This window comes from Tursiops truncatus, chromosome 16 (genome assembly GCF_011762595.2).
Source record: "Tursiops truncatus isolate mTurTru1 chromosome 16, mTurTru1.mat.Y, whole genome shotgun sequence".
Taxonomy (NCBI): Eukaryota; Metazoa; Chordata; class Mammalia; order Artiodactyla; family Delphinidae; genus Tursiops; species Tursiops truncatus.
The window spans coordinates 49,965,211-49,992,682 of NC_047049.1; the positions used below are offsets into that span (position 1 = coordinate 49,965,211).

The 27,472-nt window shown below is 37.0% G+C and overlaps 1 protein-coding gene across 7 annotated transcripts in view; it reads right to left on the reverse strand.

Annotated features, from left to right (window-relative positions):
- Positions 1-27,472, reverse strand: part of CCSER2 (coiled-coil serine rich protein 2) — a 162,539-nt gene that overhangs the window by 116,688 nt on the left and 18,379 nt on the right. For all 7 annotated transcript variants that reach the window (XR_002174499.3, XM_019925751.3, XM_019925752.3 and 4 more), the window contains 2 exons: positions 9,760-11,215; positions 8,423-8,619 (listed from right to left, as the gene is read on the reverse strand). Coding sequence is in view for 6 of the 7 variants with exons in the window: in XM_019925751.3 (XP_019781310.1) it covers positions 8,423-8,619; positions 9,760-11,176 (1,614 nt within the window). In the remaining variant the exon portion in view is untranslated. The remainder of the gene's footprint in view (positions 1-8,422; positions 8,620-9,759; positions 11,216-27,472) is intronic.

A 27,472-nucleotide genomic window follows, 5' to 3' on the forward strand; every position in this document is an offset into this window, starting at 1 on the left:
TACACTATGATTCGGACAATACTTACTAACAAAAAAAATGCTGTATTTCATGTTCAAAAAAGTTAAATGTCGACTAAAAGTTTCCTGAGTTTTAAAATGCTCAGTTATCCTGAGTAGATAGAAGGCTGAAAAAGAAGAATACCGGACCGAGAGTACAACAGTCAGCAAGCTAGTTCCCAACCTATCAATATCAGTTTACTCAACGCATCTAAACTCATCCAAATCTGAAGCAAGAGTTAGTAACTGGTCGATAGCTACTTCAAAGGATTATTATAAAAATACAAAAGATGATAAATTAAAAATATACTTACTGCAGCAAACAAAGATAACTTCAAATCAGTACCTATGTCAGAGTCCTCAAGACCACCCCCAGGTTAGATGGTTCACAAGAAGGACTCACAGGACTCAGCAGTCATAGATATTCACAGCTAAGATTTGTTCCAGCACAAGGACACGAAACAAAATAAAAAAAGGAAAAGGTTGGGGCTTCCCTGGTGGCGCAGTGGTTGAGAGTCTGCCTGCTGATGCTGGGAACACGGGTTCATGCCCGTGGAAGGGTCCGGGAAGATCCCACGTGCCACGGAGCGGCTGGGACCGTGAGCTATGGCTGCTGAGCCTGCGCGTCCAGAGCCTGTGCTCCACAACAGGAGAGGCCACAACAGTGAGAGGCCCACGTACCGCAAAAAAAAAAAAAAAAAAAAAAAAGGAAAAGGCACATGGGACGAAGTTGAAGAAACAATGTATAAGCTTCCAAGAGTCCTCTCCCAGTGGAATCGCAGCGTGTGCTTAATTCCTCAAGCAACAAGTTGTAACAACACATGAAAAGTGTTGTCTATTACAGATGTTCCTAAGAAATTCGGTTGTTTTTATTGAGGGCTGGTGACATGGGCACCCTCTGCCTAGGACATACCAAAACTCCAGAACCCCAGAAGGAAAGCAGGTACACAGCATAAACCACATGCACAGTTGAGGCACAGTGAACCACTCTTTATCACTTAGGGAAAGTTTTGTATCACAGTAAGGGAACTGTTTACCAGCAAAGGGCCAGCTAAGGAATAGGCAATCTCAGGCCTGCTGTGTTAAGTCTTTTTTGCACAGCAAGTATATTATGAAAGAATATTACTGAGGGTAAATTATTATGCCTCATACCAACTTCAGATGGATTAAAGTCTTAAATGTAAAAAAATGAAGACAACAGGAAAATAATAAATGGCTAACATTTGTTGAGCTCTTGCTATTTCCCTGGCATTAAGTATTTTATATGTATGACCTTACTTAAGGTTCACAGCAATTCCAGGGGGTGGTCCGAGATGACACTCAAAATACTCAACAACCATTATCACATAGCTGTTAAAACATTCACGCATGTACTTCCTAATATCAGCCCTGTAGATATATACTGTTATTATCTCCATTTTATTAAAAAAAAAAAAAAGGAACAGAGAATCCAAAGATATACAACTAGTACATGACAGTGACGGGATTTTTAATCTAACCTGTCTCAGAGCCCTGGCTCTTGTCTTTATTACACACACACACACACACACACACACACACACACACACACACACACAGTAAAAACCATAAAGAAAAACATCACTAAATTTAATTACATGAAAATTTAAAACTATACATGGTAAAGGCAACAAAAAAAGTCAGAAGCCAATGGCTGAGAGAAGATATTTGTGACACATTTAACAAGAATTAAATTCAGACCACACAAGAAACTTTTTCTTATCAATAAGAAAAAGACAAACAACTCAGTAGAAAAATCAGTAAATAAGTAATACACAGAAAAGGAAACCAACCAGTAAATATATGAAAAAATTATAAAATTAATAGTGATATAGATGCAAATTAAAATGAGTATCATTTCACACTCAACAGACTGGCTAAAATTTTAAAGTTAGATAATAGCAAGTGGGCTAAGATGAGGAGCAAGAGAAATTTTCATTCACTGCTGCAAAGTATAAATTAGTAGAACCATTTTAGGAAGATATTTGGCAGCATCTGGTAAAGCTGAATATCCACAGATCCTCTGATCCAGTGATGCTATCCCTAGGTTTATATCCTAGAGAAATTCTGACATATAAGATCAAAGAAACATGAGTAAGAATGTTCACTGCTGCACTATCTTGATATTATCAGTGAGGAATAACTTGAATGTCCATTAGCAGAGGAACGGAGAGCAAAAGAATGGTATATTTAAATGATATTATACAGTAGTAAAAATAAATGAAATAGACCTATAATATAAATACACATGTACCGCAAAGACATAAAACTGAGTAAAAAAAAGAAATCACAGAACATCATGTATCACTTATATAAGTTGTAAAACAGACATACAAAACAATATCATGTATTATCCACAGATACATAAATGCATTAAAGGTTAAAAAAAAAGATGGCCTATATAACATGGTTTAGAATTCATTGTTTTAAAGTAAGACACATTAGAAGAAACTCATTTTTATATTTGCTACTAGGGTGCTAATGAATGAATTAGCAGGAATCAGTAATCAGGAAAGAAAAAGTGAACATTACTACAAGACCATAAGGATGTTTAAAAAAAATAAGATAATCCTGAACAACCTTCACCAACAAATGACATCTTAGATGAAATGGACAAGTTCTCAAAACCAACACAAGAAGAAATATATATATAAACCTTAATGGGCCAACATCTATTTTAAAAATTAAATCTGTTCTTAAAATTCTTTTCCCAAAGAAAACTCCAGGTCCAAAAGGTTTCATTGGTGAATTCTTTTAAACATTTAAGGAAGAAGCCACATGAATTGTACATAAACTCTTCAAAGGAAAAAAAAAAAGTAACACTTTTCAACCCATTTATAAAGCCAACATAACCCTTATACCAGAACACCACAAGAATACCCCTCCCCCGCAAAAAAAGAGGAAAATTACAAAGCAATCCTGCTCATGAACATAAATGCAAAAAAAAGAACATAAATATATATTCAATATTAGGAAATCAAGTTTATAATAAATGTTAAACAACATTTATTATTATAAGAGGATAGTACATCACACTCAAGTGCCAAGTAAATCTATTTCAGGGATGGAAAGGTGGTTTAATATTTGCAAATCAATAAATACAATCTAGGGAATTCCCTGGCAGTACAGTGGTTAAGACTCCACACTTCCACTGCAGGGGGCATGGGTTCAGTCCCTGGTCGGGGAACTAAGATCCTGCAAGCGGCACAGCACGGCCCAAAAAAAAAAAAAAAAGAAATGCAATCTACCACACTAACAGAAATAATAATAATAATTTAATCATTTCAATAAATGTAGAGAAAGTGTTTGATAACAAAATTAACATTCACTCACAACAAAAATTCAGCAAATAAAGTAAAAGGGAACTTCTTTAATCTGATGAAAAATATCTACAACCCCCCCCCACACACAAATATCCACACACACAAATATTAATGGTGAGCTATTAAAATTTTCCTAAAATTCTATCACCATTTCAATTCAACATTATGTTGGAGGTTCTAACCAGTGCAATAAAGGGTGGGGTGGGAGGGGGGGTTAGGAGGGATGTTGAGCCTTTGCAAATGGTATCACTGTATAGTATATGTAGAAATTCCAAAAACATTCACAGGAAAATTATCAAAACTAGTAAGTGGATTTACCAAGGTCACTGAAAAAACAGGTCAAAATATAAAAATCAGGAAATAAAATTTTTAAAGTGGTACCATTTATAGCAACCAAATCAAATACCTAAAAATAATGCAAATATGTATAAAATTTTACAGAAAAGTACAAAATGTTAGCAATAAATATTTCTTAAAGTCCCAAATAAATGGAGGAGCAGACCATACCCATAAAGTAGAAGACTCACTATAGTAAATATGTCATTTTTCCCCAAATTGGTCTATAAATTCAATGCAATCCCATTCAAAATTCCTATAGGTTCTTTGTAGAAACTGACAAACTCATTCTAACATTTAAATAGATTACAAAAAGCCAACTAGGGAAACCTTGGAAAAGAACAAAACTAGAAGACTTACACTACCAGATGTCAATACTTATTTTAAAGCTACAACAATTAAAGCAGTGTAGCACTGACACAAGGATAAACAAAGAAACCAATGAACTAAAAGAGAGGCAAGAAATACATAGATACAATTACTAACTTAGGACAAAGAAAACCCTGCAGTAGAGTAGGAAAAATATGACTTTTCCAAAAAAAAGAAAAAAAAATTAATCTTGACCTCTACCTCATATCATGCACATAAATAATTCCCAGATGGCTTGTAGACCTTACTATGAAAGGTTAAAAAACAAAGCTTTTAAAAATAAACATTGGGGGCTTCCCTGGTGGCGCAGTGGTTGAGAGTCCACCTGCCGATGCAGGGGACACGGGTTCATGCCCCGGTCCAGGAAGATCCCACATGCCGCGGAGCGGCTGGTCCCGTGAGCCATGGCCGCTGAGCCTGCGCGTCTGGAGCCTGTGCTCCACAGCGGGAGAGGCCTCCATACCGCAAAAAAAAAAAAAAAACATTGGAATATACCTTCGTAACTTTAGAGTAGACAAAAAATTCTCACAGTGCAAAAAGTGCTAATAATAAAGGAAAAATGTTAAATTGTTAAATTCTACTCATCAAAAGACACTATTAAAAGGTTTTAAAAGCAATCCATATATATAAAAATGTATACACATATGTGTATATGTGTGTATATATATAAAATTTATATCCAAAATATATAAAGGATTTTTACAAAACAATTAAGAAAAAATACATAAAGCCCAACAGAAGGCACTTCACAGAAGAGTATATACTAATGGCAAACAAGTAGTTACCACAAACCACAGGACAAAAATCTCAATGCAATACTACTATACCCCCACCAGAATAGCAAAAATGCAAAAAAAAAACAGACAACATAAAGTATAAACTAGAAAGTGGAATTTCGGGAATGCTTATTTACTGCTAGTGAGAGTTTAAACGGATACAACCACTTTGGAAAACTGAAAGCATCTAAAGCTATAGACATAAGTATACACTATAATCCAGCAATTCCTCTCCTACATATTTTGTGAACAGAAATGCATAAATGTTCACCAAAAAACATGTTGCAAAATCTTCACAGCAGAAGCAGTAGCCCAAAACCAGATACAATCTAAATGTCCACCAATAGCAGAATAAAATAACTTATAATATATTCACACAATGGATTGTTATGTAACAAGAAGAATGAGCAAACAACTAACAAATATGCATATAACATTTACTGGAAGAAGCCAGATATAAATAACACATGTCTATAATTCTACTCATATTGAATTCAGGAATAGGCAAAACTAAGCTACAGCAATAGAAATCAGAACAGTGGTTGCTCCTGGGGTGGGGTAACAGAATGACTGAAGAGCACAAGAAATATTCTGGTGTGCTGGAAATATTCTATATCATAAATGTGGATGATTGTTAAACAAGTATACACATTTTTAAAATTCCCTATGCTATATGCAAAAGACTTGTACATTTTATTGTATTTAAATTATACCTCAACAAACCACTGTCAATATTTAAGCAAAAAAAAAAAAGCCTAGATTCTAGACAAGTGCTATGCAAAGTAGTCCGTCTACAAACTGTGAGGACCTATGACAAGATAAGGAGCTTGCACCAGACTGCATCAACACACTGCTTTCTTCAAAGAGAAAGTCAGCTGAACTAAACAATGGATTTCAACTAAACTGTTAGTTGTGGACACAGCTGACTCACATTCTAGTGAAGGCTCCTAACCTCAACCTGGACCGGAATGAGCACTGTTGTAAAGAACAACCATAGTGGTGCTTGTGGAGAAGATTAGGAAATGTCTTTGGTGAGACAAAGGAGGCAATGGAGAGACAAAGGAAAATGAGAACAGGCTAAAGTTCTTTTGGGGTAAGTTAGATATACTATTTTAGAAAAAGGAGAAAGAAGAAACAGAAAAAGTGAGATAATTTAAATAAAAATATAAGATAACAGAGTTAATTCCAAGTATATCAATAAATGCAAACATAAAGGACCAAACTCACCAGTTAAAAACAAAAGACAGACTGTATTATTTATTTATTTATTTATTTTAAATTTTTTTGCGGTACGCGGGCCTCTCACTGCTGTGGCCTCTCCCGTTGCAGAGTACAGGCTCCGGACGCGCAGGCTCAGTGGCCACGGCTCACGGGCTCAGCCGCTCCACGGCACATGGGATCTTCCCGGACCGGGGCACGAACCCGTCTCCCCTGCATTGGCAGGCGGATTCTCAACCACTGCGCCACCAGGGAAGCCCACATAGTATTTTTTAAAAAATAATAACCTATTATATATCAAAAGAGCTGATAGTGAAAGGATAGAAAATATATAAATAAAACTGGTAAAGTATACTAATTCTGAAAAAAAAGAGGCCTTAAGACAAAAAGCATAATGAGGCTTAGAGAGGTTCACTAAACAATGACTGAAAGTCCAATTCACCAAGGAAACAATTCTAAACAGGTACACATGTAACAAAATTAATTTAAAATAGAAAAAAGCAAACAGTTGATATAATTTTAGAACATAAATGGTAAATCTACTATCACAGTAGATCTTAACACACTCTTTTCAACTTTTACCATCAATTCGCCATCCTTTCTCAGACTATCTTCTTAGATCCGAAGAGAATGACACACAGCCACCATACCGTTCCAAAGCACAGAATGAACACTTTTGTAGTCTCCCATCACATATACACAAGCCAAATAAACAAGGAGGAAATTCATGGATCTTAGAGACTAATGGTCAATTCAGATGTGTACTGAAGTCTTCCAGAGGCTATTTCATCATTTATGTTACAAGAACAGGGAACTGTCTGAAAAATGTCAGGTACTAGGCAGCTGACTGCTGCCATCTACTGGACACAATGGTCATTTCAACTTCAATCATATTCGCTTAAAAAGTTGTAGTAAGAGAGCACATAAGGCCCTAAACCGTAATCTTTTCTGAACTTCCTTTATCTAACGAAATAAGAGATGCTGCCTCTAAATTAAGTACGTGTCCTCTCCATGTCTGTGCAATTTAACAAGCCTCAGGTAACATTTATTTTTTTCCAAGTCACAGGTTTATATGAATAAACCTGTGAAAATTACATCACCTGAAGTCTACCTGGAATTTAATATACCACAAAGACTACCAATTTTCCCATACAACTACTGGAAAATTGATTTTATATACTCAGTAACTACAGGGAGTAACTTTAATCACACCAACTATACTTTACTCACATGGCATATAATCCACATTACTTGCAATTTTTCTTAAAATATGCATGTATAAATATATGGTAGGTCCTCTAGTGCTCATTCATATCTGGTGCCCTCGCCTACCAGGCACACAGGAAAATTACACTTCCTGCCCACTCAGTACATAAGATTAGTTCCAGTCAGTATGTTGTGAGTAAAAGTGCCATATGCCACCTGCAGGCCACAGCAGTAACTGCATGTGTGAGACCCTCTGCCAGTAACTGCATGTGTGAGAACCTCGTTACCAGAGTGACAAAGGGTCTCAAAAGAGCCCCAAGATCAAAGCAGCTTGGAACACTGAAGACAGTTGCCCTAGAGAGTTGTCCAGACCTACAATAGACATTTTAAGGGTAAAAAATAAACTTTTATTGTGTTAAGTCACTGAGAGTTGGCACTGAGAATGTTACCTCAGCACAGCCTAGCCCAGGATTTCTCATCAGCAGCACTATTTACATCTTGGGCTGGATAAATCTTTGTTGTGGGTGCTATCCTGTGCATTACAGGATGTTAAGCAGTATCCCGGTGTGTACCCATTAGTTGCCAGCAGCATCCCTCAATGTGACAACCAAAAATGTCTCCAGACATTGCCTTCCCCTACTGAGAACCACTAACCTACCTTAACCTGAACAGTACAGGGTGTCCATATGAATATGTGTGTGTATTTATTTACATACAGCTGACCTTTGAAAAACATGAGGTTAGAGGTGCTGACCCTCTGCACTGTTGAAAATCCACATTTAACTTACAATCGGCCCTCTATATATACACTGTTCCTCCATACCCGCATTTCCGCATCCGCAAATTCAACCAACCACAGACTGTGTAGTACTGTAGTATTTTTACTATTGAAAAAGATTCATATATAAGTGGACCCTCGTAGTTCGAACCCATGTTATTCAAGGGTCAACTATATTATGAATGTGTATGAGAACATATTTAACTCATGCTATATTATACAAATATATGCTTTATTATGTATTAAGACCAGATGTTTTGTAGGCCTTTAAGAGATATGAATTCCCATTTCTCAAACTAGGAAAGTTAGTTCATAAACTTAAAAAATCCAATCAATATCCCAAGTCTCTCTATAGCAAAGTAAACAAAATGTTCCAAAATGGTATATAAATCCATACATACTATGCTGTTCATCTCAGAGGACTCATAGCTCCCAACTGGGTGGACATTTCCAATGGGCTCCAAGCCCTCTTCATCCCACATGTACGTTCCATCAGAGCTATCAGATGGAGAGAGTTCAAATGAAGAACCAGCTCTGTAATCTGTATCTGGTGAAATCAAGTTGTTTCCAGAAGCATGTTTTGAACATTCACTCCTGTCTTCAGTTGATTTTTTAAAAGAGAGGAAAAATAAGTTATTAATTCATAAAAATATAATTATTTCTCAGGTTCAAAAAATATAAGATTTAATAATTTGATATATTATAGCAAAAAAGTTGGCAAAAAAGTATTCATAACTAGAATCTTCTAAATCTAAACAATAAAAAAATCAAGATGCAAAATCTTAAAAATAAACTACTGAAATATTTCCCAATAAAGAAAATTCATTGAGCCATCTTTCACTTCTGCAACATTTCTAGAAATGTACATAAAGCCTCATATTCTTTGAATATTTCCTAAGATATTTATTTTTAAGCACTGCCCAGGAAAGTCTTTACTCTGTGTATATCATTTAACCTTGCAGTTGACTCCTTATAAGGAAATAACTTGCTCCAGCAGTCACTCCTAACTAGAAGACCCTCAGGCAGTCAAGGGTGTATGCATATCTCCAGGGATGGCCTAGTCCTTCAACCAGATTACATGCCTATACCCAAACCGTCAGTTTGTTCCTTTTTCAGGCCAGATGGGCATAGAGATAAATTTTCTCCAGTATTTAGCACCAGGATTACCAAGTATAAGAAGAAATGTTTAACAGGTGCTATCTCACTCTCAATTAAAAAAATTAAGCTCCTCTGAAAGTTTAACTATTAAGTCTACTAAGCAAGAAATCTAACTCTTCCTTTAAAAAAATGAAAATTGCCTAGGATAAAAAAATTCATTAGCTTGGACATAACCTATATTAGTCCATTTACCCTTTGGTACAGCTTTACTCTTAACAAATAGTAGTGATCTACTACCCTAAAGGAAGAGATGGTTTAAAACAGGCTGCCACTGATTGGAGGAAGCAGGGAAAAAAAATAATTTTGAAGCAAGCAGGAATAAGCCTGCGTGTGACAAAGAAGAGCAAAGGTAAAATACCATAAGGGAATGAATATTTTTATGGATGTTGTTTTAGCATGAAAAATAGAACAAGGGACAAAAGTCACAAGGAAGGTAAATGTTGCCCCATTCCAATTTTGTCTAGATCCATCCTTCCATGAAATTGTTAGTATCCTGGTATTAATCAGAAGATAATCCTAAGTGGAAATTCAGTTCTATTATCTAGGAGAAAGCAAAAAAATTAAGGACATTAATATTTACCAGAGACACTTATATCTATCCACTCATCAGTTTTACTGAAGGATTTTTCATTTTCCTTGGGGGAATCAAATATATCCTTTGGTGGTTCATTTTCACACTTTTCTTCTTTGAGAGAAATTTCCTCTGGAGTTACTCTAGTTCTGTTGGAATCTTCTATATCTATAAAATCATCACTGAAGTCTTCACTTAAATCATTCTTATCAGAAGATGACAGAGAAGACAATGAAATGTCATCCACATCATCACCCAGGTATCTAATTTTAGTATCATGTTTCATGGTCTGGTCATTTTCTGTTATATAACTATCATTTTCAATTAGTTCTTGGTCCTTATCCTTAGCTCTGTCCTTAGCCACAAGTGCAGCATCTTCCTCTATACATGTGTCAGCCGGTGAATTTTTATTACCATCAACTGTGATAGTCCCAGAAAATGGAGATCGGCCAGATTTCAGTAGAGAGGGATGAACCATCCTATAACCCAAAGTGGAAGTTACACCCGGGCCATTTGGTAAGGCCAACTTCTTTCCACCAGCAGCATAAGGCCTATTAAATCCATACCTTAAATGTTCATTCCCATTGAGTACTTCTGACTGCCGAGAATTTCTTGCTAGCATACTTGACCTCAGAGGCACTCTAATGGGTAGCTGTTGATTCTGATAAGGCTTTGTAAGATCTGCAGCTCTATTGAAGGAATGTGATCTGGTTATAGATGAAGGTGGAAGGAATGAATTCTGAATGGAATGTGAAAAACTCTGTGACCTAACCATTTTTTCACAAGCAAGAGATTTAATATTATCTAGGGATTGTGCTAAGCTTTCTCCAGAACTGCTTCTGGTGGCACAGGAGTTTGCTCTAGGCCTTTGGATGCTACCAGCTGATCGGTTTCCATAAAATCCATTCAACTGCGACTTTGGAGCACTGACTGAAGCATATGAAGTCCTTCCTAATAATGTGCCTTTGGTGAATTTACCCAAATTAGACGGTCCAGACAAAGACTTTTGGTTTAACTCTTCTGCAGATGACACAAACATAGTAGATGTCTTTGCTAACTTTGATGTGAGTAAAGAAATACTTTTCAAACCTCCCTTCATCCCATTTTTATCAAACATTCCTTGAGCAGGTGCATGTTTTTCAGGATCAATTTCTTTATCATGTGAAGTCTGAGTACCGTTAGGCTCTTCAGGACTTTGTGCACTAAACTGGTATTTATTTGCCGTTCTCCAATTAAATGAATGGGACAATGAACAATCAGAGCCATTATTTTTGATGTAACTTTTGGCATTGCTACTCTTGGAAGTTCCCAATAAATTAACAGGTTTTCCATTTGGCATTGGCTGCAGTGTACTTCTTACAGGTTTTGTTCCATACTTTGGCAACTTGGAACCCAAAAAAGTCTTGATTTGTGTTTTTTCTTCCATGAGCTATATGGTGCATTTGTTCTTAAAATTTGACAAAATCTGAGGAGACAAAAAAGCAGATTAAACATTTCTAAATAAGGATAATTACATGGATTATTACATAATATGAATGCATATTCTTAAATAAATGCAGCAAAAACCAAGTTACTCATAATTCCTACAGAACTCTTAATAAATACTGATTACACTAATTAATAACTTCATGTTAGAAGAAAATAAACATTTTTGTAAACCCTTTTATTAACTTGGGCTATGGATGATGATAGCAAAATCCAGAAATAATAAAATTAGACTATCAAATTTGTATTAAAAAATAACACTTCTACAGCACATCTTCCAATTTCCAATCCAAATTATTTTTTCCATTTTGGGTAATATTATTTCCTTCAAAAATAAAAACGTGACTTTGTTTTTTTTTTGGGGGGGGTTCGTGGGCCTCTCACTGTTGTGGCCTCTCCCGTTGTGGAGCACAGGCTCCAGACGCGCAGGCTCAGCGGCCATGGCTCACGGGCCTAGCCGCTCCGCGGCATGTGGGATCTTCCCGGACCGCGGCACGAACCCGTGTCTCCTGCATCGGCAGGCGGACTCTCAACCACTGCGCCACCAGGGAAGCCCTGGTTTTTTTTTTTAAGTGCACTTGATCTTATAAAAACTGGAATGCAATTTAAAACTTTCATTATTAAAGTTACGAGAAGGATGTAGATAAAGAATCCAACAGCACCAAAAAAATTCTTCTGGCATCAAGGGCTGAAATGTCAGCTGTCATGTTAAGCAAATATCTCAAAAGAATTTCTATCCAGTAATATAAACATACATTACAGTTAGTGTCAGGGTGAGAAGTATAATGAGTTAATAACATTGATTAGTCCATTAATCTCAACCTCTCAAATTTTTTTTCTTTAATATTTATTTATTTGGTTGCACCAGGTCTTAAGTTGCAGCAGGCAGGCTCCTTAGTTGTGGCATGCGAACTCTTAGCTGCAGCATGCATGCGGGATCTAGTTCCCTGACCAGGGATCGAACCCAGGACCCCTGCATAGGGAGCGTGAAGTCTTATCCATTGCACCACCAGGGAAGTCCCTCAAATTATTTTAAAGGTAATAAACAACAACAAAAAGGTTCAATGAACACAAAAGAGCATAAAAATAAAGTGTCCTCTATGTGAGTAACTTTAATAAATTATGTCATCTGATGAGATTACAAAAATGAGATAAAAATATTAAAATGCCCTAACATTAACAAAAATATAATATGGTCACTATATGTTCACTGTGGTTATATAAAAATGTTGTAACACGGGCTTCCCTGGTGGTGCAGTGGTTGAGAGTCCACCTGCCGATGCAGGGGACATGGGTTCGTGCCCCGGTCCGGGAAGATCCCACATGCCACGGAGCGGCTGGGCCCGTGAGCCATGGCTGCTGAGCCTGCGCGTCCAGAGCCTATGCTCCTCAACGGGAGAGGCCACAACAGTGAGAGGCCCACGTATCGCACACACACAAAAAAAGAGACAGACTAGGGCTACCCTGGTGGCACAGTGGTTGGGAATCTGCCTGCCAACGCAGGGAACAAGGGTTCAAGCCTTGGTCCGGGAAGTTCCCACGAGCCACGGAGCGGTGAAGCCCATGCACCACAACTGCTGAGCCTGCGCTCTAGAGCCCGCGAGCCACAACTACAGAAGCCCCATGCCTAGAGCCCCGTGCTCCTCAACAAGAGAAGCCACCACAATGAGAAGCCCGCGCACCGAAACAAAGAGTAGCCCCCGCTCGCCACAACTAGTGAAAGGCCGCATGCAGACCCCAAAGCAGCCAAAAATAAATAAATAAAATTAATTAATTTTTAAAAAAGACACAGACTATACATACGTGTGTGTTTCATTTTTCAGCCAAAAATCCACCAGCTACAGTCGAACAAGAAAATGCTTAAACTAAACATCTCTAAACTTTAAAAAGTAGTGGCCAGAAAAAGATTCTGCACAGTGTGATCTGGCTCCTAGCCTGATTACACTGCCTAGAAGCAATAATGAGAAAAATTGGTGAGTTCATAAAACTTGAAAATTTTAATATATAAATATTTTAATAAATATCCTCCGGTTTGGATATAAAGACCTGCTTTGGCATGCCCTAGAAAAGTCCAGGAGAACATCTTCAGCACAGAACCTTTAAAACCTAAGCTGAGACAGGCAGAGTGGCCACCAGAACCTGTTGACTTCCAAGGCATTCTTCTGAGTTAAAGAAAGGGTCTGAAGCCCCTAGAAATGTACTACACCCTCGGCAGGATGGAATAAGGCCAGTACAGGACACTTAACAAAATCTAAGGAGACAGGAGAGCCTGGAGCCCCAGAAGAACTCTCCCCCCACCACCACTTTATATCCTTCAACTACAGAGAAGCAGACAGAGAATAAAACACACTGCTCAAAAGATGTATTGAGGGGGTACAGTAAAAGGAGGAGACGAAGTCACAGCTAAGATGAGGATGGCATCAAGGAGAACTCACCCATGTTATATCAGGGCAGATACAAAGTCTTGACTTCACTATCCAAGTATTTACCTAGCAAGATATAAAGAAAAGGCCATGCAACTGTATAAACAAGAGGGTGGAAAGACGAGGAAAGTAAAAAAGAACCTAGTCTGAAAGCAAACATAACACAGGAAAATAAGGAAATCCCCAATGAGTTCTTTGTAACAGAAAACAACCTAATAAGCACATACATTTAATAAATCAAAAGCTCAAAGATGAAAAGACAAAACAAGTAAGTTGAAAAGAAAAGCTATGGAGCTAAGAAAATCAATTAAGAAAAATGAATTTTAAAAAAAAGCAAGAAAAAGAACCAAACACTGAAAATCAAACTAATGGCAAGAAGAAAAATCATAAGAAAAATCTCCTAAGTACTGAGGAGAAAAACAGACAGAGATACCAAGGCAATCAGATAGAATAAGTAGGACAGAGACTAAACAGAAAGATACTTAGTATCCCTGAAGTAGAATAACTAAACAAATAGAAGAGAAAAAGCAGGTAGACATGATAGAAAATAGTCCTAAAATAAAGGTAAAGAAAATCTACAAAAGGAAAGGAAAAATACAATAAACCACAGATCCAAATACATATCTAAATTAAATTAATAAAACATCAAGGATAAAGAAATAATTCTCTGGGAATGCAGATCGAAAAAAATCATTTTGTAAAGAAAATTTTAAGACTTTTGAATAAGCAAAAAAGATCCTTCTGATGAAATGCTGCAGCTTCTAGGGATAATTTAATCCTACAGGAATTGTCATTGGACTATTTTACCACTCTGTAAAGATAGAGGTTAACATATAGAAAACTAATGGTAAAGCACACAATTCTTGTCTACAGACATGCAAATAAATTCTGCCCATTTCAGTTGACTTCTCTCCACCATGATGGAAGAAGCCAGCTTTGCAAATTCACTTCAATATTCCTGATCTATAAATGTACGTGTCCTTTGCATTCTCCCTTGGGCCAGCTATAACATATCTCTGACTCCCTCATTAATGATTAGATAAATAAAACCTTTAACATGTCCATTTGATATCTGAATAAGAGTCATGATTTAATTCTTTTCTAAAATTTATCCTTAGTAGTTTTGGAAATTCCACCAAGATACCCAGTGGATTCACCTGACAGAGCTAGGTAACTTCTTTGCCAAAATAGTAGATACACCTCACAGGCAGCTCAAGCCCAGACATTTCTTGTCTCCCAGAGGTGAACTAAGAACAGCAATAGAACTTTGTTAACTGTGCTTTCTATTTTAACTTTCCTCTCTTCTAATTTTGTTTTTGGTTTATTTATGGTCAATAAGTTATTCTCTGTTGGTGATAACAATGATTCAGAATTTGATTTTATGGACTGTCATTCAGTGATCTCTGTAAACAAATTAATGGTTTATACAGATCTGTGTTGGGTGAGAGAAAAAGAAGAATCTGATTCATTAGTCACCTGTTCACTTATCTCTTTTGTTTACCTATCTTTTTTTTTTTTTTTTTTTTTTGCGGTACGCGGGCCTCTCACTGTTGTGGCCTCTCCCATTACGGAGGGATGTGCAGGCTCAGCGGCCATGGCTCACGGGCCCAGCCACTCCGCGGCATGTGGGATCTTCCCGGACCGGGGCACGAACCCGTGTCCCCTGCATCGGCAGGCGGACTCTCAACCACTGCGCCACCAGGGGGGAAGCCCTATAAAGTCTCTTAAAGCAGCTCTGTTCCGACTGGCTTATAGAGATAAATATGCACTATTTTTATAAATTGAATATTACCAAAATTCCCAGAAAATAAGCAAATTGATCTTCTAATATTTTAAATGTGTTATATATTTTTAAATTATTCCTACAGAAATTAATTCAGAAAGGTTTTAAGAACCAAGTTCATATAATTAAGGTAAATGGCAAATAAAAATAGTTTAATAAAATAGGTTTATCTTCTGCTTTTTAAAATCAATGTTAAGTATAATACAAGCATACATCTTTATTCCATTAGAGTAACTTTCTAAAACATATATAGGCTTACGGATCAAATAAGCCAGTATTACTCACACACAGTGTTTAAGACTATGAAAATGTAAAACTGTATTTAAATTGAATGACTATTCTGACAAACTTTTCATTTCAACAGTAATTATGTTTTATAGTATGTCAGCTTACAAATAATTTCCAAGAACTTTAAGGTAACAAAAGCTTAGACTAATATTAAACTGAATTAATTAGTGGATAATCACTGGCTTGCTAGATCATTTCTAAGTAAGAATATTAAAACTTTGGTTACTAAGCATAATTTCAAGTTTATATGCTTTTGCTTCTTGTTATTGTGTGCTACAGAAAGACCCTCTTTGGGACATGTAAATGAACATGTTCGTTTTTGCTACTTTGAGAAATTGTACACTAGATCCCATTTTTATAAAAGTAACATGCCAGATAGATAGATAAATAGACAGACAGAGGATATAACATAGAGATGTGCGTGCACCTATATATTTAAACACACAAACTGTTAATAGTGATTACCATTAGGGAAGTGAGAATTAGGTGAAAAGAAGTCTTCTTTTCACCTTTACATCGTTATTGCTTAAATACTTTAAATATGCCCATATTTTTACCATTTAAAACATGTTAACTAAAAAACTGCATTTAAAAAATTAAAACTATTTATTCAGTATCAAACAAGACTCTTAAACAGTTTAATCTTACCAAAAAAATTATTTAAAATTAAGTTTAATATTACAGAAAATATACTTAAAAGACATAAAAATAGAAGTTTGGATAAAACACAAAAGAGGATTTTTTTAGTCAACAGACATTATTTTTTCATAAATTACTATTTCAATTTCTCCAGACTTCAACCTCAATTTATTGTTTCACTTATCAATTTTATCTTTAACATTTTATTCTAAATTCACCATATCCATTCCACAATTCTAGTTCTTACCCTCATCTCTTTCTGCATTACTAAAAAGCCTTCCTATTCCTACGTTATCAAGATTCCGACTCCATTTCTATTCAAACTGTCAAAACAGTTATTCTCTCAAAGCACAGATCTGATCATGTCATTCTATAGATTAAAAACCACGTGTGGCCCAGGAACAACAAAATAAAATCCAAAACCCACTGTACAGAGATCAAGCTTCTCTATTTGCTTCTACCCTATCACTGCAGTACTATACATTCTAGCCAAGATACATTGTCTATCATTCTCCCAAATCCATCCTATATTTTGTACCTTCTATGCCTTTGCTAAAGTTGTAAAGACCACCTTGAAGATCCTACCCTCCAAGTCCAAAATCATTACACTCACAAACCTTTCCAGTTAAAATTAATTTTGCATCCTTCTCTATTCCCTTCACACCAATAATAGAGCTGAGTCTGTCTTATAATTGTGTGCATGTTTATTTGACCCATAAGAAAGTATGAGAACATAAACTGTGCCTGCTATAGGATCACAAATATGACAGATGGTCAACTTTTAAGTAAACTCATAATCTTAGTGCAAATTAATTTAATAAATAGTAATCCAAGACTGAAAAGTAATTTCATTTTGTGGGCCTGTGACTGATTGGTAGTAGCGGCCTTGAGCAATACGTTGAGGACTCTGAGGTGAAATCTAGACTCTGCAGTAAAGAATCTTGATCAAACAGCAATATCTGCCATGAGCAGGAAAAGGGACAGCATATCCATGCTGGATGACTGCCATCCTCATTTTCTGATAATGACCTTTACCACAAAACATACTCCACACCTACAAATACTTTCAGGGTGACCATAAGAAAACTAGTAATGATATTAGATATAAGGGTCATTCTGCAAATCATTAAATAACACACATTAAAGATTCTGTCCTCTGGTGAGTCATCTGTGAGTCAGAAAGGCCTTAACATTTCCCTGCCAGTCACAAGTAGACTGAGAACAGAACACTCTATTCTTTCACTTCTCTATGCTTCTACTTGACTGTCTGAAATGAGGGTAATATATGTTATCCCCCAAGAACATCTTAAGTATTAATAACTTAGAGGCACAAGATAAGCCCACAAGAAAGACACACTGTTACTACAAAATGTTTAGGGTACTATCACGTGGCAGGGGAGAAAAAAGATTAGAACCTGAATGTACTATTTCCTATCAAGATTATTTACTGATTTCTAAATGCACAAATAACTGCAACATAATTGTTATCAATCACCTTGGACTGTGGTCTTAAAACTAAGCTAATCTGAGAGCTCAACTCTATAAAGTTTCCATATTTGCTTATGTTATGAATATTGTCACTTCATTTGTTGATGAGCTACCTTCTGTCTTTAAATATTCATGAAACTTTCTCCTATACTTACTTGTAACTCTGAAGTGAAATAAAACAGACATTGTGAATCTGCTTCATTTTAGTAGTTGTGCTGTCTTTGCTACACTTTACCTGATATGCAGTCGGTTAAGCAATTAAAAAATGCAGTCATGGGCTTCCCTGGTGGCGCAGTGGTTCAGAGTCTGCCTGCCGACGCAGGGGACACGGGTTCGTGCCCTGGTCGGGGAGGATCCCACATGCCGCGGAGCGGCTGGGCCCGTGAGCCATGGCCGCTGAGCCTGCGCGTCCGGAGCCTGTGCTCCACAACGGGAGAGGCCACAACAGTGAGAAGCCCGCGTACCGCAAAAAGAAAAAAAAAAAAAATGCAGTCATAAGTCTGAAAAAGTACATGTTGACTACATCATCTAATGATATAATCTTCTCTGAAATACTTTAACATTGTCTGTGAGCTTTAGTTTAATGCTGAAGTAAGAATAATACCTGGTACAGGGCCTGGAAATATCTGAGATTTTGAGTTACTTCCTGTAAGAATAATTTTTTTAAGTATAGCACATTTAAAGTATGGTAGTTCACATATGAAAGAATTTTCAGAACTACTTATAAATTCTTTTTTTTTTAAATTACAAATCAAAGTTTTTTGCTTTTAAAAGGAATCCACAATTGGATAAGAAGGGAAAAGAAGGAGCAAATATTACTGAGTACTTATATAACAGGTAACATCCTTACCACATTGTCCCTGTTAATTGTTTAATCTTCCTAATATTATAAGGTGGTAGATTTCATTCTATTTTAAACAGATAAACCAAGATTCAGAAAGGCTAAAACACTTGCCCAAAGTCACATGTTCATAAATTACTTAAGAGAATTCAGGTTCAACTCTACCTGATTCCAGGATCCAGGCAGACTGCCTTCCTGACAAAGGAATGAAATATTCTGAGAAGTTTACTGATAGCTAAGGACAACAGTGAAGGAAGGAACTGGATAGCTAAGGTTAGAGGAGAAGCATGAAGACTGCAAAGAACCTAGGTATTGATTAAAGAAGTTTTTGCAAAAGAACAAGTAAGAGCTTTCTCTTTTTCAAATTTCTTTCATATCAATTACCTTATCATCTGAGGAACCACCCACTCATATTCTTTTTTTTTAGTTTTTCAAATAGTTTTTTAGAAAGTATGAAATGCATACATTTTAGGGATTTTACATAGGCATAAATTCACTACTGAGTCCAAGAGCAGTTAACTGAACAACAATGCTGATGACTACATGCCCCTACCAGTCACTTCTTGAAACTTGCTTTCTCATTCAGATAACTACAGTTAATTTAAAAAAAAAAAATTTTTTTTTTTTACCTTGTGTTACCCAACCATTTCCCTCATATCTTCTTCTCCCATGTTTTTTCTGGCTGTCAACTATGTCAAGTTGATTCAAAGCCTTGATTATAGCAATTAAATAAGTAAAAATAACACCTTCAAAAGTAAAGGTTTAAAACAATACAACTTCATTCCAGATTCTTCACGGTTTTAAAGAGTGCACACCGAGCTCAACCCAAAACCCCATTTTTTTTTTTTTTTTTTTAAATCAAGCTGACCTTTTTGTCCTCTAGCTACAATTTTTTACTCAGGCAGATGGGGATCAAAGCAACTTGTGGAAGTCTCAAAATGAATTTGTGGTTTGGGAACATTAAATGATGTTATTAAATGCAGATTCAAAGTATATTACTTCCTGAAACTTTAATTTAAGGAACAAAGAGAATACTAGCAGCTAAAGAAGAACTGGAAGCTCCCCTGGCCAACCACAAAAGCTCTCTCTCCAAATTTATTTAGTTCAGGTAAAACTCAATAACTGCGTAGGACATTCAAATGAATGTGTACTCCTATTTCTTGTCAACAAGCCAAGAAGGGTTCCTCAGAGCACTCCAGGTTTATGTTCCCTTCACTGGAAACCAAGTTCTTTGAGAATACAAACTATGCCTTTCACTCTTCTGTTTCCTCACTGTGGCCCTAGGACATAGGCTCGCACATAATTGGCATTTTATAAATGCAGGTTGAAAGCAAGAAAAGCATATCCCTTAACAGTGATTTTCTGAGAATTTTGTTAGTTTTACCTCTAATCAACAATATAAGCATTTAGGGCTTCCCCGATGGCGCAGTGGTTGAGAATCCGCCTGCCAATGCAGGGGACACAGGTTCGAGCCCTGGTCCAGGAAGATCCCACATGCCACAGAGCAACTAGGCCCATACCCCACAACTACTGAGCCTGCACTCTAGAGCCCGTGAGCTACAACTACTGAGCCCGCGTGCCTAGAGCCCGTGCTCTGCAACAAGAGAAGCCACCGCAATGAGAAGCCCACGCACCACAACGAAGAGTAGCCCCCGCTCGAAGAGAAAACCCACGTGCAGCAACGAAGACCCAATGCAGCCAAAAATAAATAAATAAATATTTTTAAAAAGCAATAAAAGCATTTATATGTATAAAGCATAACACAGCCTGACACAAGTACAAGCTTCTGTTAATAAACTCCTATTTTCCTAGGTAAAACAGGTACCCAAATTCATGATACTGATTTTTTTCCCACCCCTCCACAAACCACACTGGGTTATTAAACCCAATGAAAAAGCCAGTCTCCTCCCTGGTAGCTTTCTTGCTTAAGAATTTATTCTAATTTGGAATCTCATTCCCTATTCATACCCATGGCACCTAACTCTTTAAGTTTTTTCCAAGAAACCTACAACATTTGGCATAAAACATTATTTTAAAAAAATAAATTACAGGGGCTTCCCTGGTGGCGCAGTGGTTGAGAATCTTCCTGCTAATGCAGGGGACACGGGTTCGAGCCCTGGTCTGGGAAGATCCCACATGCCGCAGAGCAACTGGGCCCGTGAGCCACAACTACTGAGCCTGCGCGTCTGGAGCCTATGCTCCGCAACAGGAGAGGCCGCGACAGTGAGAGGCCTGCGCATCGTGATGAAGAGTGGCCCCCGCTTGCCACAATTAGAGAAAGCCCTCCCACAGAAACGAAGACCCAACACAGCAAAAATAAGTTAATTAATTAATTTTTTAAAAAGTCTCCATTCTTAAAAAAGAAAATTACAAAAGAAATGGGACATGACACAATCTCAGTCTGATTGTGCTCTTTATATGTTCTTTGTGTGATTTAATTACAAAGTATTTTAGATAATTACTCTGCAACTTTTAATTGAACTAGGATACTCATATTTTAACATTTTTAAAAAGTAAACATCCTTAAACTAGTTAACAGCATTTAATCAGTCCCCAGAGGTATTGGCACTGAGAATCTTATTGATTTTGTAAAAATCAGAGTGATTAAAGTTAGGTACAATATTTGCATCTATAAGTTGATCATGATGTAAGGCATAAGGACCACTGAATATAGGAGCAATCTTATTGTGCTTAGGCCTATCACAATTCAACTTCTTCCTCTGCAGGGAAGCCCCACTTAATTCACTGCATACCTCCACCTCAGATTACTATAACACTTTTTTGTTAAGCATCTATGAGACAAGATCCTAAAAAATAAACAAGGTAGGATATAATGCCTGCCAGGAGAAGCTTATGATCTGGCAAAGGAAGGAATGTTTTCATCATGGTCATGACTTAGAATACATTAATTCAGTCATCAAACATGTATTGAAAGCCTTTTTGAAGACATTTATTAAAAGATTTATTACAAATCAGGCTCTATGCTAGAGGATGTGGATACAACAGACACTCCAATACAGAGAAAAAGACATATAGACAAGAAAAGGGCAATGAAGTGCTATAATTGCTATAGGAGAGTATATGGGATAGTACATGAGGGTACAAAAAAGAAAGTACTTAATGGGAGAAGGGGATTTCATAAATGGCTTCATAGAGGAAGCCAATGCTTGAGTTGGGTCCAAATGATAAATAGTAAATAATAATATAATAATAAAGAAAATGTGAGAAGCAATACAGCCTAAGTAAAGAGTATAAACAAAAGCACAGAACAAGCATGGCACATTCAGGAAACTGTTATTAATTAAATAAGGGTAGTGAACAGGGTTCAAAGAAATGCTGCAGGAAACGAGAAAAGTTCAATGGAAAAAATACAGCCTGCGAAAGGCCTTAAATGCCATACTAAGAAATTTGAACTTTACTACAGGCAGTAAGGAAGCCAAAGGGTTTTAAGTCAGAAAGCAATGACCTGACCTGAATTTTGAAAACTGGCTCTGATTTCAGTATGAAGGATGGACCAAAGGAAGAAAGGTAGATAGGTTAAGAGGTTTTAACATGAAAATGATGGCAAGGGTTGTAGCAAAAAGGTTAGAGAAAAGATACAAATACAAAAGATATTAGCAATACTGAATCTTGAGAATTTGATCATAACAGTGGACACAAAATGAGAGCACAATATTTAATGAATAAATGGATGAATAATTGACTGCCTGATTAGGTGTAGGAGATGGAAATGGATAACTGATTGACTAATTTGATGTAGAGAGGAGAAAGGGTTCATGATTCCAGGCCTGACTGGACAGAGGGTGGTGCCTTTAATTGAGGGCAAACATTATGTCTAGGGAAAGAGATCGTAAACTTAGCATGTCAAGCTGACTTTGAGGTAACTTTGAGGTACCTACAGAGGGTGCAGGTGGGGATGTTTACAAGCCATGTAAAGAAGTCTGAAATGCAAGGGCAAGATCTGAATGGGAGATGATTTGGGAACTGTCAATACAAAGAAAACAGTCAAATGTTCCACCAGAAACAGGTGAGGTCATCTGGGGAAGATGTAGAAAAAGGAAAGAAAGGCTAAGGAGATCCAGGGGATCACGAACATTTAAGGAATGGACAGAAGGGGAAAAAAGCAACAAAGGCGGCTGAGAATGCACAATCCAAAAGGAAAGAAAAGAACTGGAAGAGAATTTGAAAATAATAGGCAGTAGTGTCAAATTCCACAGATAAGCAAAGAAAAACTAAAGACTGAAAGGAATGATCACCCTTGGTAGTTTGCAAATTTGGTCACCTTTGCCAGAGGAGTTTCAGGAGACAAGATGAGGCACAGAAAACTACAGAGTTCAAGAGTAAAAATAAGGTAAAGAAATAGAGTCAGGAAACGTTAATCCATTCTTTCAAAGACTAGAAAGAAAAAGGCAGTAACCTGAGAGGAAATAAAGGCAGTAGTTTTGGTTTTTTCTAATTTTGTGCTCTCTTTTCTAAGATGCAGAGAAAGAGCTAAAACAGCAGATTAAAAATAAGAAAATGGTGGGAAGAATAGCTACAGCAAGATACCACAGGATATAAGATGAGGATGGGCTTCCAGTCCCATGATGAGGCCTGGAATGCTAGACAGGAAAACAAGGCAGACATTCTGATTTACAGCTGAGTCACGAAGAAGGTGGTAGCTTGACAGGCACATTGCTCAGGGCTCTAGCCCTGGGAACACTGGACACTACTGCAGGCTCCACTCACCCACCTTAGTCGGGACTGGCTAAACCTGCAGGATGTGGGAATTGTGCTTGCAGCTGAACGGGGCTGTAGAAAGCAGGGACTAGGTCTTATTAGATGTTATGAGCAAACTCAACCAGCAAGATTATTGAGACAGTGGGCAATACAAATAATTTCAAAAATATAAATGTAATGAAAATGTCTGTAATATTTACTCAATAGCTTAATTTAAAAACTCATTTTTAAAGTTCTCATCATCTAGCACAGAGCCTGGCACATAACAGACATCAGCACACACAAGTGAATGATGTTGTGGGACCGACTCAGGGCAATATCCCAAGAGACAGAACACCTGTGGAAGGCAGGCTCTGCAGTGTTTCCAATGACCTGGATAGAAAAATCTCCTTCCTATGGGACCAGGAGGGTGGAAAAACCTAATTGTCCCTACTGAAAACAAAAGAGGACAACATGACTGTGAGGGGTCTTAATGATAACATTTTAAAAAAAAACATTAATTTTTATTAAAAACATTAAAAAAACATTAATTTTTATCAAGAACAGTATATGTATGGCACTGTGCTGATCAGTTTATAAGAATTACCATATCTTAACCTCATTACAACACACAACAGGTACATTTATTCCCATTTCAGAGATGAAGAAACTCAGTTTTCTTCAGAGGTTAAGTAACTTGTCCCAGTTCACATAGATAATAAAGAACCAAGACTACTGAACCCAAGTCAGTAGCACTCAATATGATGAGTAGTGATAGTAGTGGTAGTAGTAGTAACAGCAGGAACAATAGCAGCTAACAAACACTCTTATAGCTCTTACTATGTGATAGGCAATGTTCTAAGGGTTTCATATTTATTAACCTTCACAACTACTTTATGAAGTAAATGTAATCATTTTACAAAGCAAGAAAGTAAACACAGAGGGGTTAGGTAGTTTTCCCAAGACCACACAGCTACTAAGTGGTGGGGCCAGGATTCAAATTTAACCATTACCCTATACAGCCTCTCTCCTATTCATTTTCTCTAAGCTAAGATGCAATATACTGTGTTTTTCAAACTGTTGTTCATGACATCAATGTATTGGTTTATGACAAGCAAGTTTTGTTGTAAATGAAAAGACTAGAATAGAATGGACTACTCCACTCTTTTCCCAATACCTTCTCTAATGCTGGACGAGATGGCCAGCATCCTGGGTGAACTACAAGAAAAGCATATGTAACGGATGTGTTTGTTTAGTTTTGTAATGGATGGGGAAGGAATCAATCAAATTTAACAGTGAAAAATATTCAAAAACTTATTCATGGAGCACAAATCAGAAAATCTGTTTCTTCTTCTTTAAATGTAAAAGTTGTATAGAATAGATAAGAGAAAATGTTTAAGAATTAGTCAAAGTAACAGTAAAGTCAATTTCAATGAAAAAAAACCCAAAGAATAATCTATTTTTTTGAAGAAATCAACACTTCAGGGAAACAAGAATATGATGAAAAGGGTCAGGGATTGAAAATAGAAAGCTGAAAAAGATGCTCAATTTAACTCCAATAAGAGAAAAAAATGTAGCCACAAGGGGGAGACAACAGTTACTAGAGCCTTCTGAAGAACTGAAAATAAATAATATACAAATTGCAGTTTTTTTCAAGAATATCACAGTAAGAGGGCTTCCCTGGTGGCACAGTGGTTGAGAGTCCGCCTGCCGATGCAGGGGACACGGGTTCGTGCCCCGGTCCGGGAAGATCCCCACATGCCGCGGAGCGGCTGGGCCCGTGAGTCATGGCCACTGAGCCTGCATGTCCGGAGCCTGTGCTCCCCAACGGGAGAGGCCACAACAGTGAGAGGCCCGCGTACCGCAAAAAAAAAAAAAAAAAAAAAAGAATATCACAGTAAGAAAAAAATTCACTTTTTAACAATGAATTATAACGTGGGTAGGAACTGTATCTTAAAATAATTCTTTATGCAAACATAGCTAAAGCCAAGAAAATGGAACAAGGAATGCAAATCAGACAACTATTGCAACCAAAAAAACGGAAGTCTCTTGTACGCTGAGTCAAAGATACTTCTTACCATCTAAAGGAATTAGAGGTAGCTAAGAAATCAACAAAAGGAAAATGAAAAGCAATTCTCTAAACAGGAAGATGACATAAGAACACTGGAAGTAGAACTGTCTGATTCAGATGATGCAGACAGAAGTTCTAAAAGCAGTTTGGGAAAGAAATCCTAAGTAAAAGGAGAGATACTGTCAGCTTCATCATTAAAAGTAAGTTACGGAACAAATACGGAAAAACGAAGCTATAAAATGACAACTGGGAAATTTTTAGTGAGACAAGACGACAGACGAAGGAAGACATTTTTGCAAAGACGTAGCAGGTGAAGTTCAGGGAAATCTAAAACTTATTAGAGAACAAATAGAAGGCAAAGAGATGTTGGAAGAGTACACAAATAAATGTAGGCATTGATTGTTTGAAGAAGAAAAACAGCAAGGAGGGCTTCCCTGGTGGCGCAGTGGTTGAGAGTCCGCCTGCCGATGCAGGGGACATGGGTTCGTGCCCCGGTCCGGGAAGATCCCACATGCCGCGGAGCGGCTAGGCCCGTGAGCCACGGCCGCTGAGCCTGCGCGTCCGGAGCCTGTGTTCCGCAACGGGAGAGGCCACGACAGTGAGAGGCCCGCGTACCGCAAAAAAAAAAAACAAACAGCAAGGAGAAATTCTGATTGATGTAATTGAAAAATCAAAATCAAAACTGTCTGAAGGTGAAAAATAATTATATTATTTGGGGTGAATTACAAAATAATACTGGAATGGACCACTGTGAGGGAAAATGCCAGCAAAGGAGGACAGAAGTTGCAGATAACCTCAAAAGGCTTTATCGGAATTCTATTATCAAACCACCGATGAAAGATTAAGGTAGATTAAAGACAGTAAAATGTTGACAGACTCAGTCTTTTCATGTGAAGTAAGTGATTCCATTTGTGTGTAGTAATGGTCTTACTTGTCAGACCAAAGAAACGAGGCATGTCACATTCAGTGGACTTAGAGTAATAAACTTGCCTGCAATGTTTTTTCAAACCTGAAACAGTACTATAAAATGTAATTATTTTATGTAAACATTTTTGCCTTTGTGTTTCATATAAGGAAAACCAGTGTAGAACCTAAGACAGTTACAGCTTCAGCAGTTGTTATAATGTTCAGTTGGATTTTTAAAATTACTTTTGCAACATTTCACTGAGTCATTTTTATATATTTTGGAAACTAGATTTATTTTTAAAAAAGCAGTTTACTTATTTAAAAAAGCAGTTTTCCCCTACTTAATAATGAATCAATACCTTTGCTACATATACAGCAATAAGAATAGAACAGAAAATATCAGAAGGCATCATGCATAGTGAAAGTACTTCATGACACTTTAGTTTCAGTTATGTGTATATATGTGCGTGCAGCATGTAAAATGTTCTGATTATAAGTTTTAAAATACACAAGGATAAAACATTTTATTGCAACATCTAAGAAACTTGTAAAATGTAAAGACCCTACTGACAAACTTTTCCATATATAAAAAAAAAACCTTGCACACTGCCTGCCACTCATCCATAGGACTGCTCCCCTCATTCTTCCCCTTTCCCCAGACCTGAGTAGACACTGTCACCTGATGGCCAGTGTAAACAATTGTATGTCTTTGGGGCCCTGTTCACACATCTCCTCTCCCTCACCCCACCTTCAAGATTTAGTCTCTTTAGCCTTAAAAGGAATGTGTGCACACAAGTCACCATTTTGTCTGTCTCCACTCTCATGAGTAATCCCATTCCATACAATCTCTTATTCTAGCACTATCCATAAAATTTTCTACAATAACGGAAATGTTCTATATCTGCCCTGTCCCATACAGTAGTCACTAACCACAAGTGGCTCTTGAGCCTTAGAATATGACTACAGTAGCTAAGGAAATAAATTTTTATTTTTATTTACTTTTAACTCATTTAAATTTAAAAGCTACACGTGGCTAGAGGCTACCATAATGGACAGCACAGTCTTATACACAAACTTAAAAACCAAATATTTATCCATCT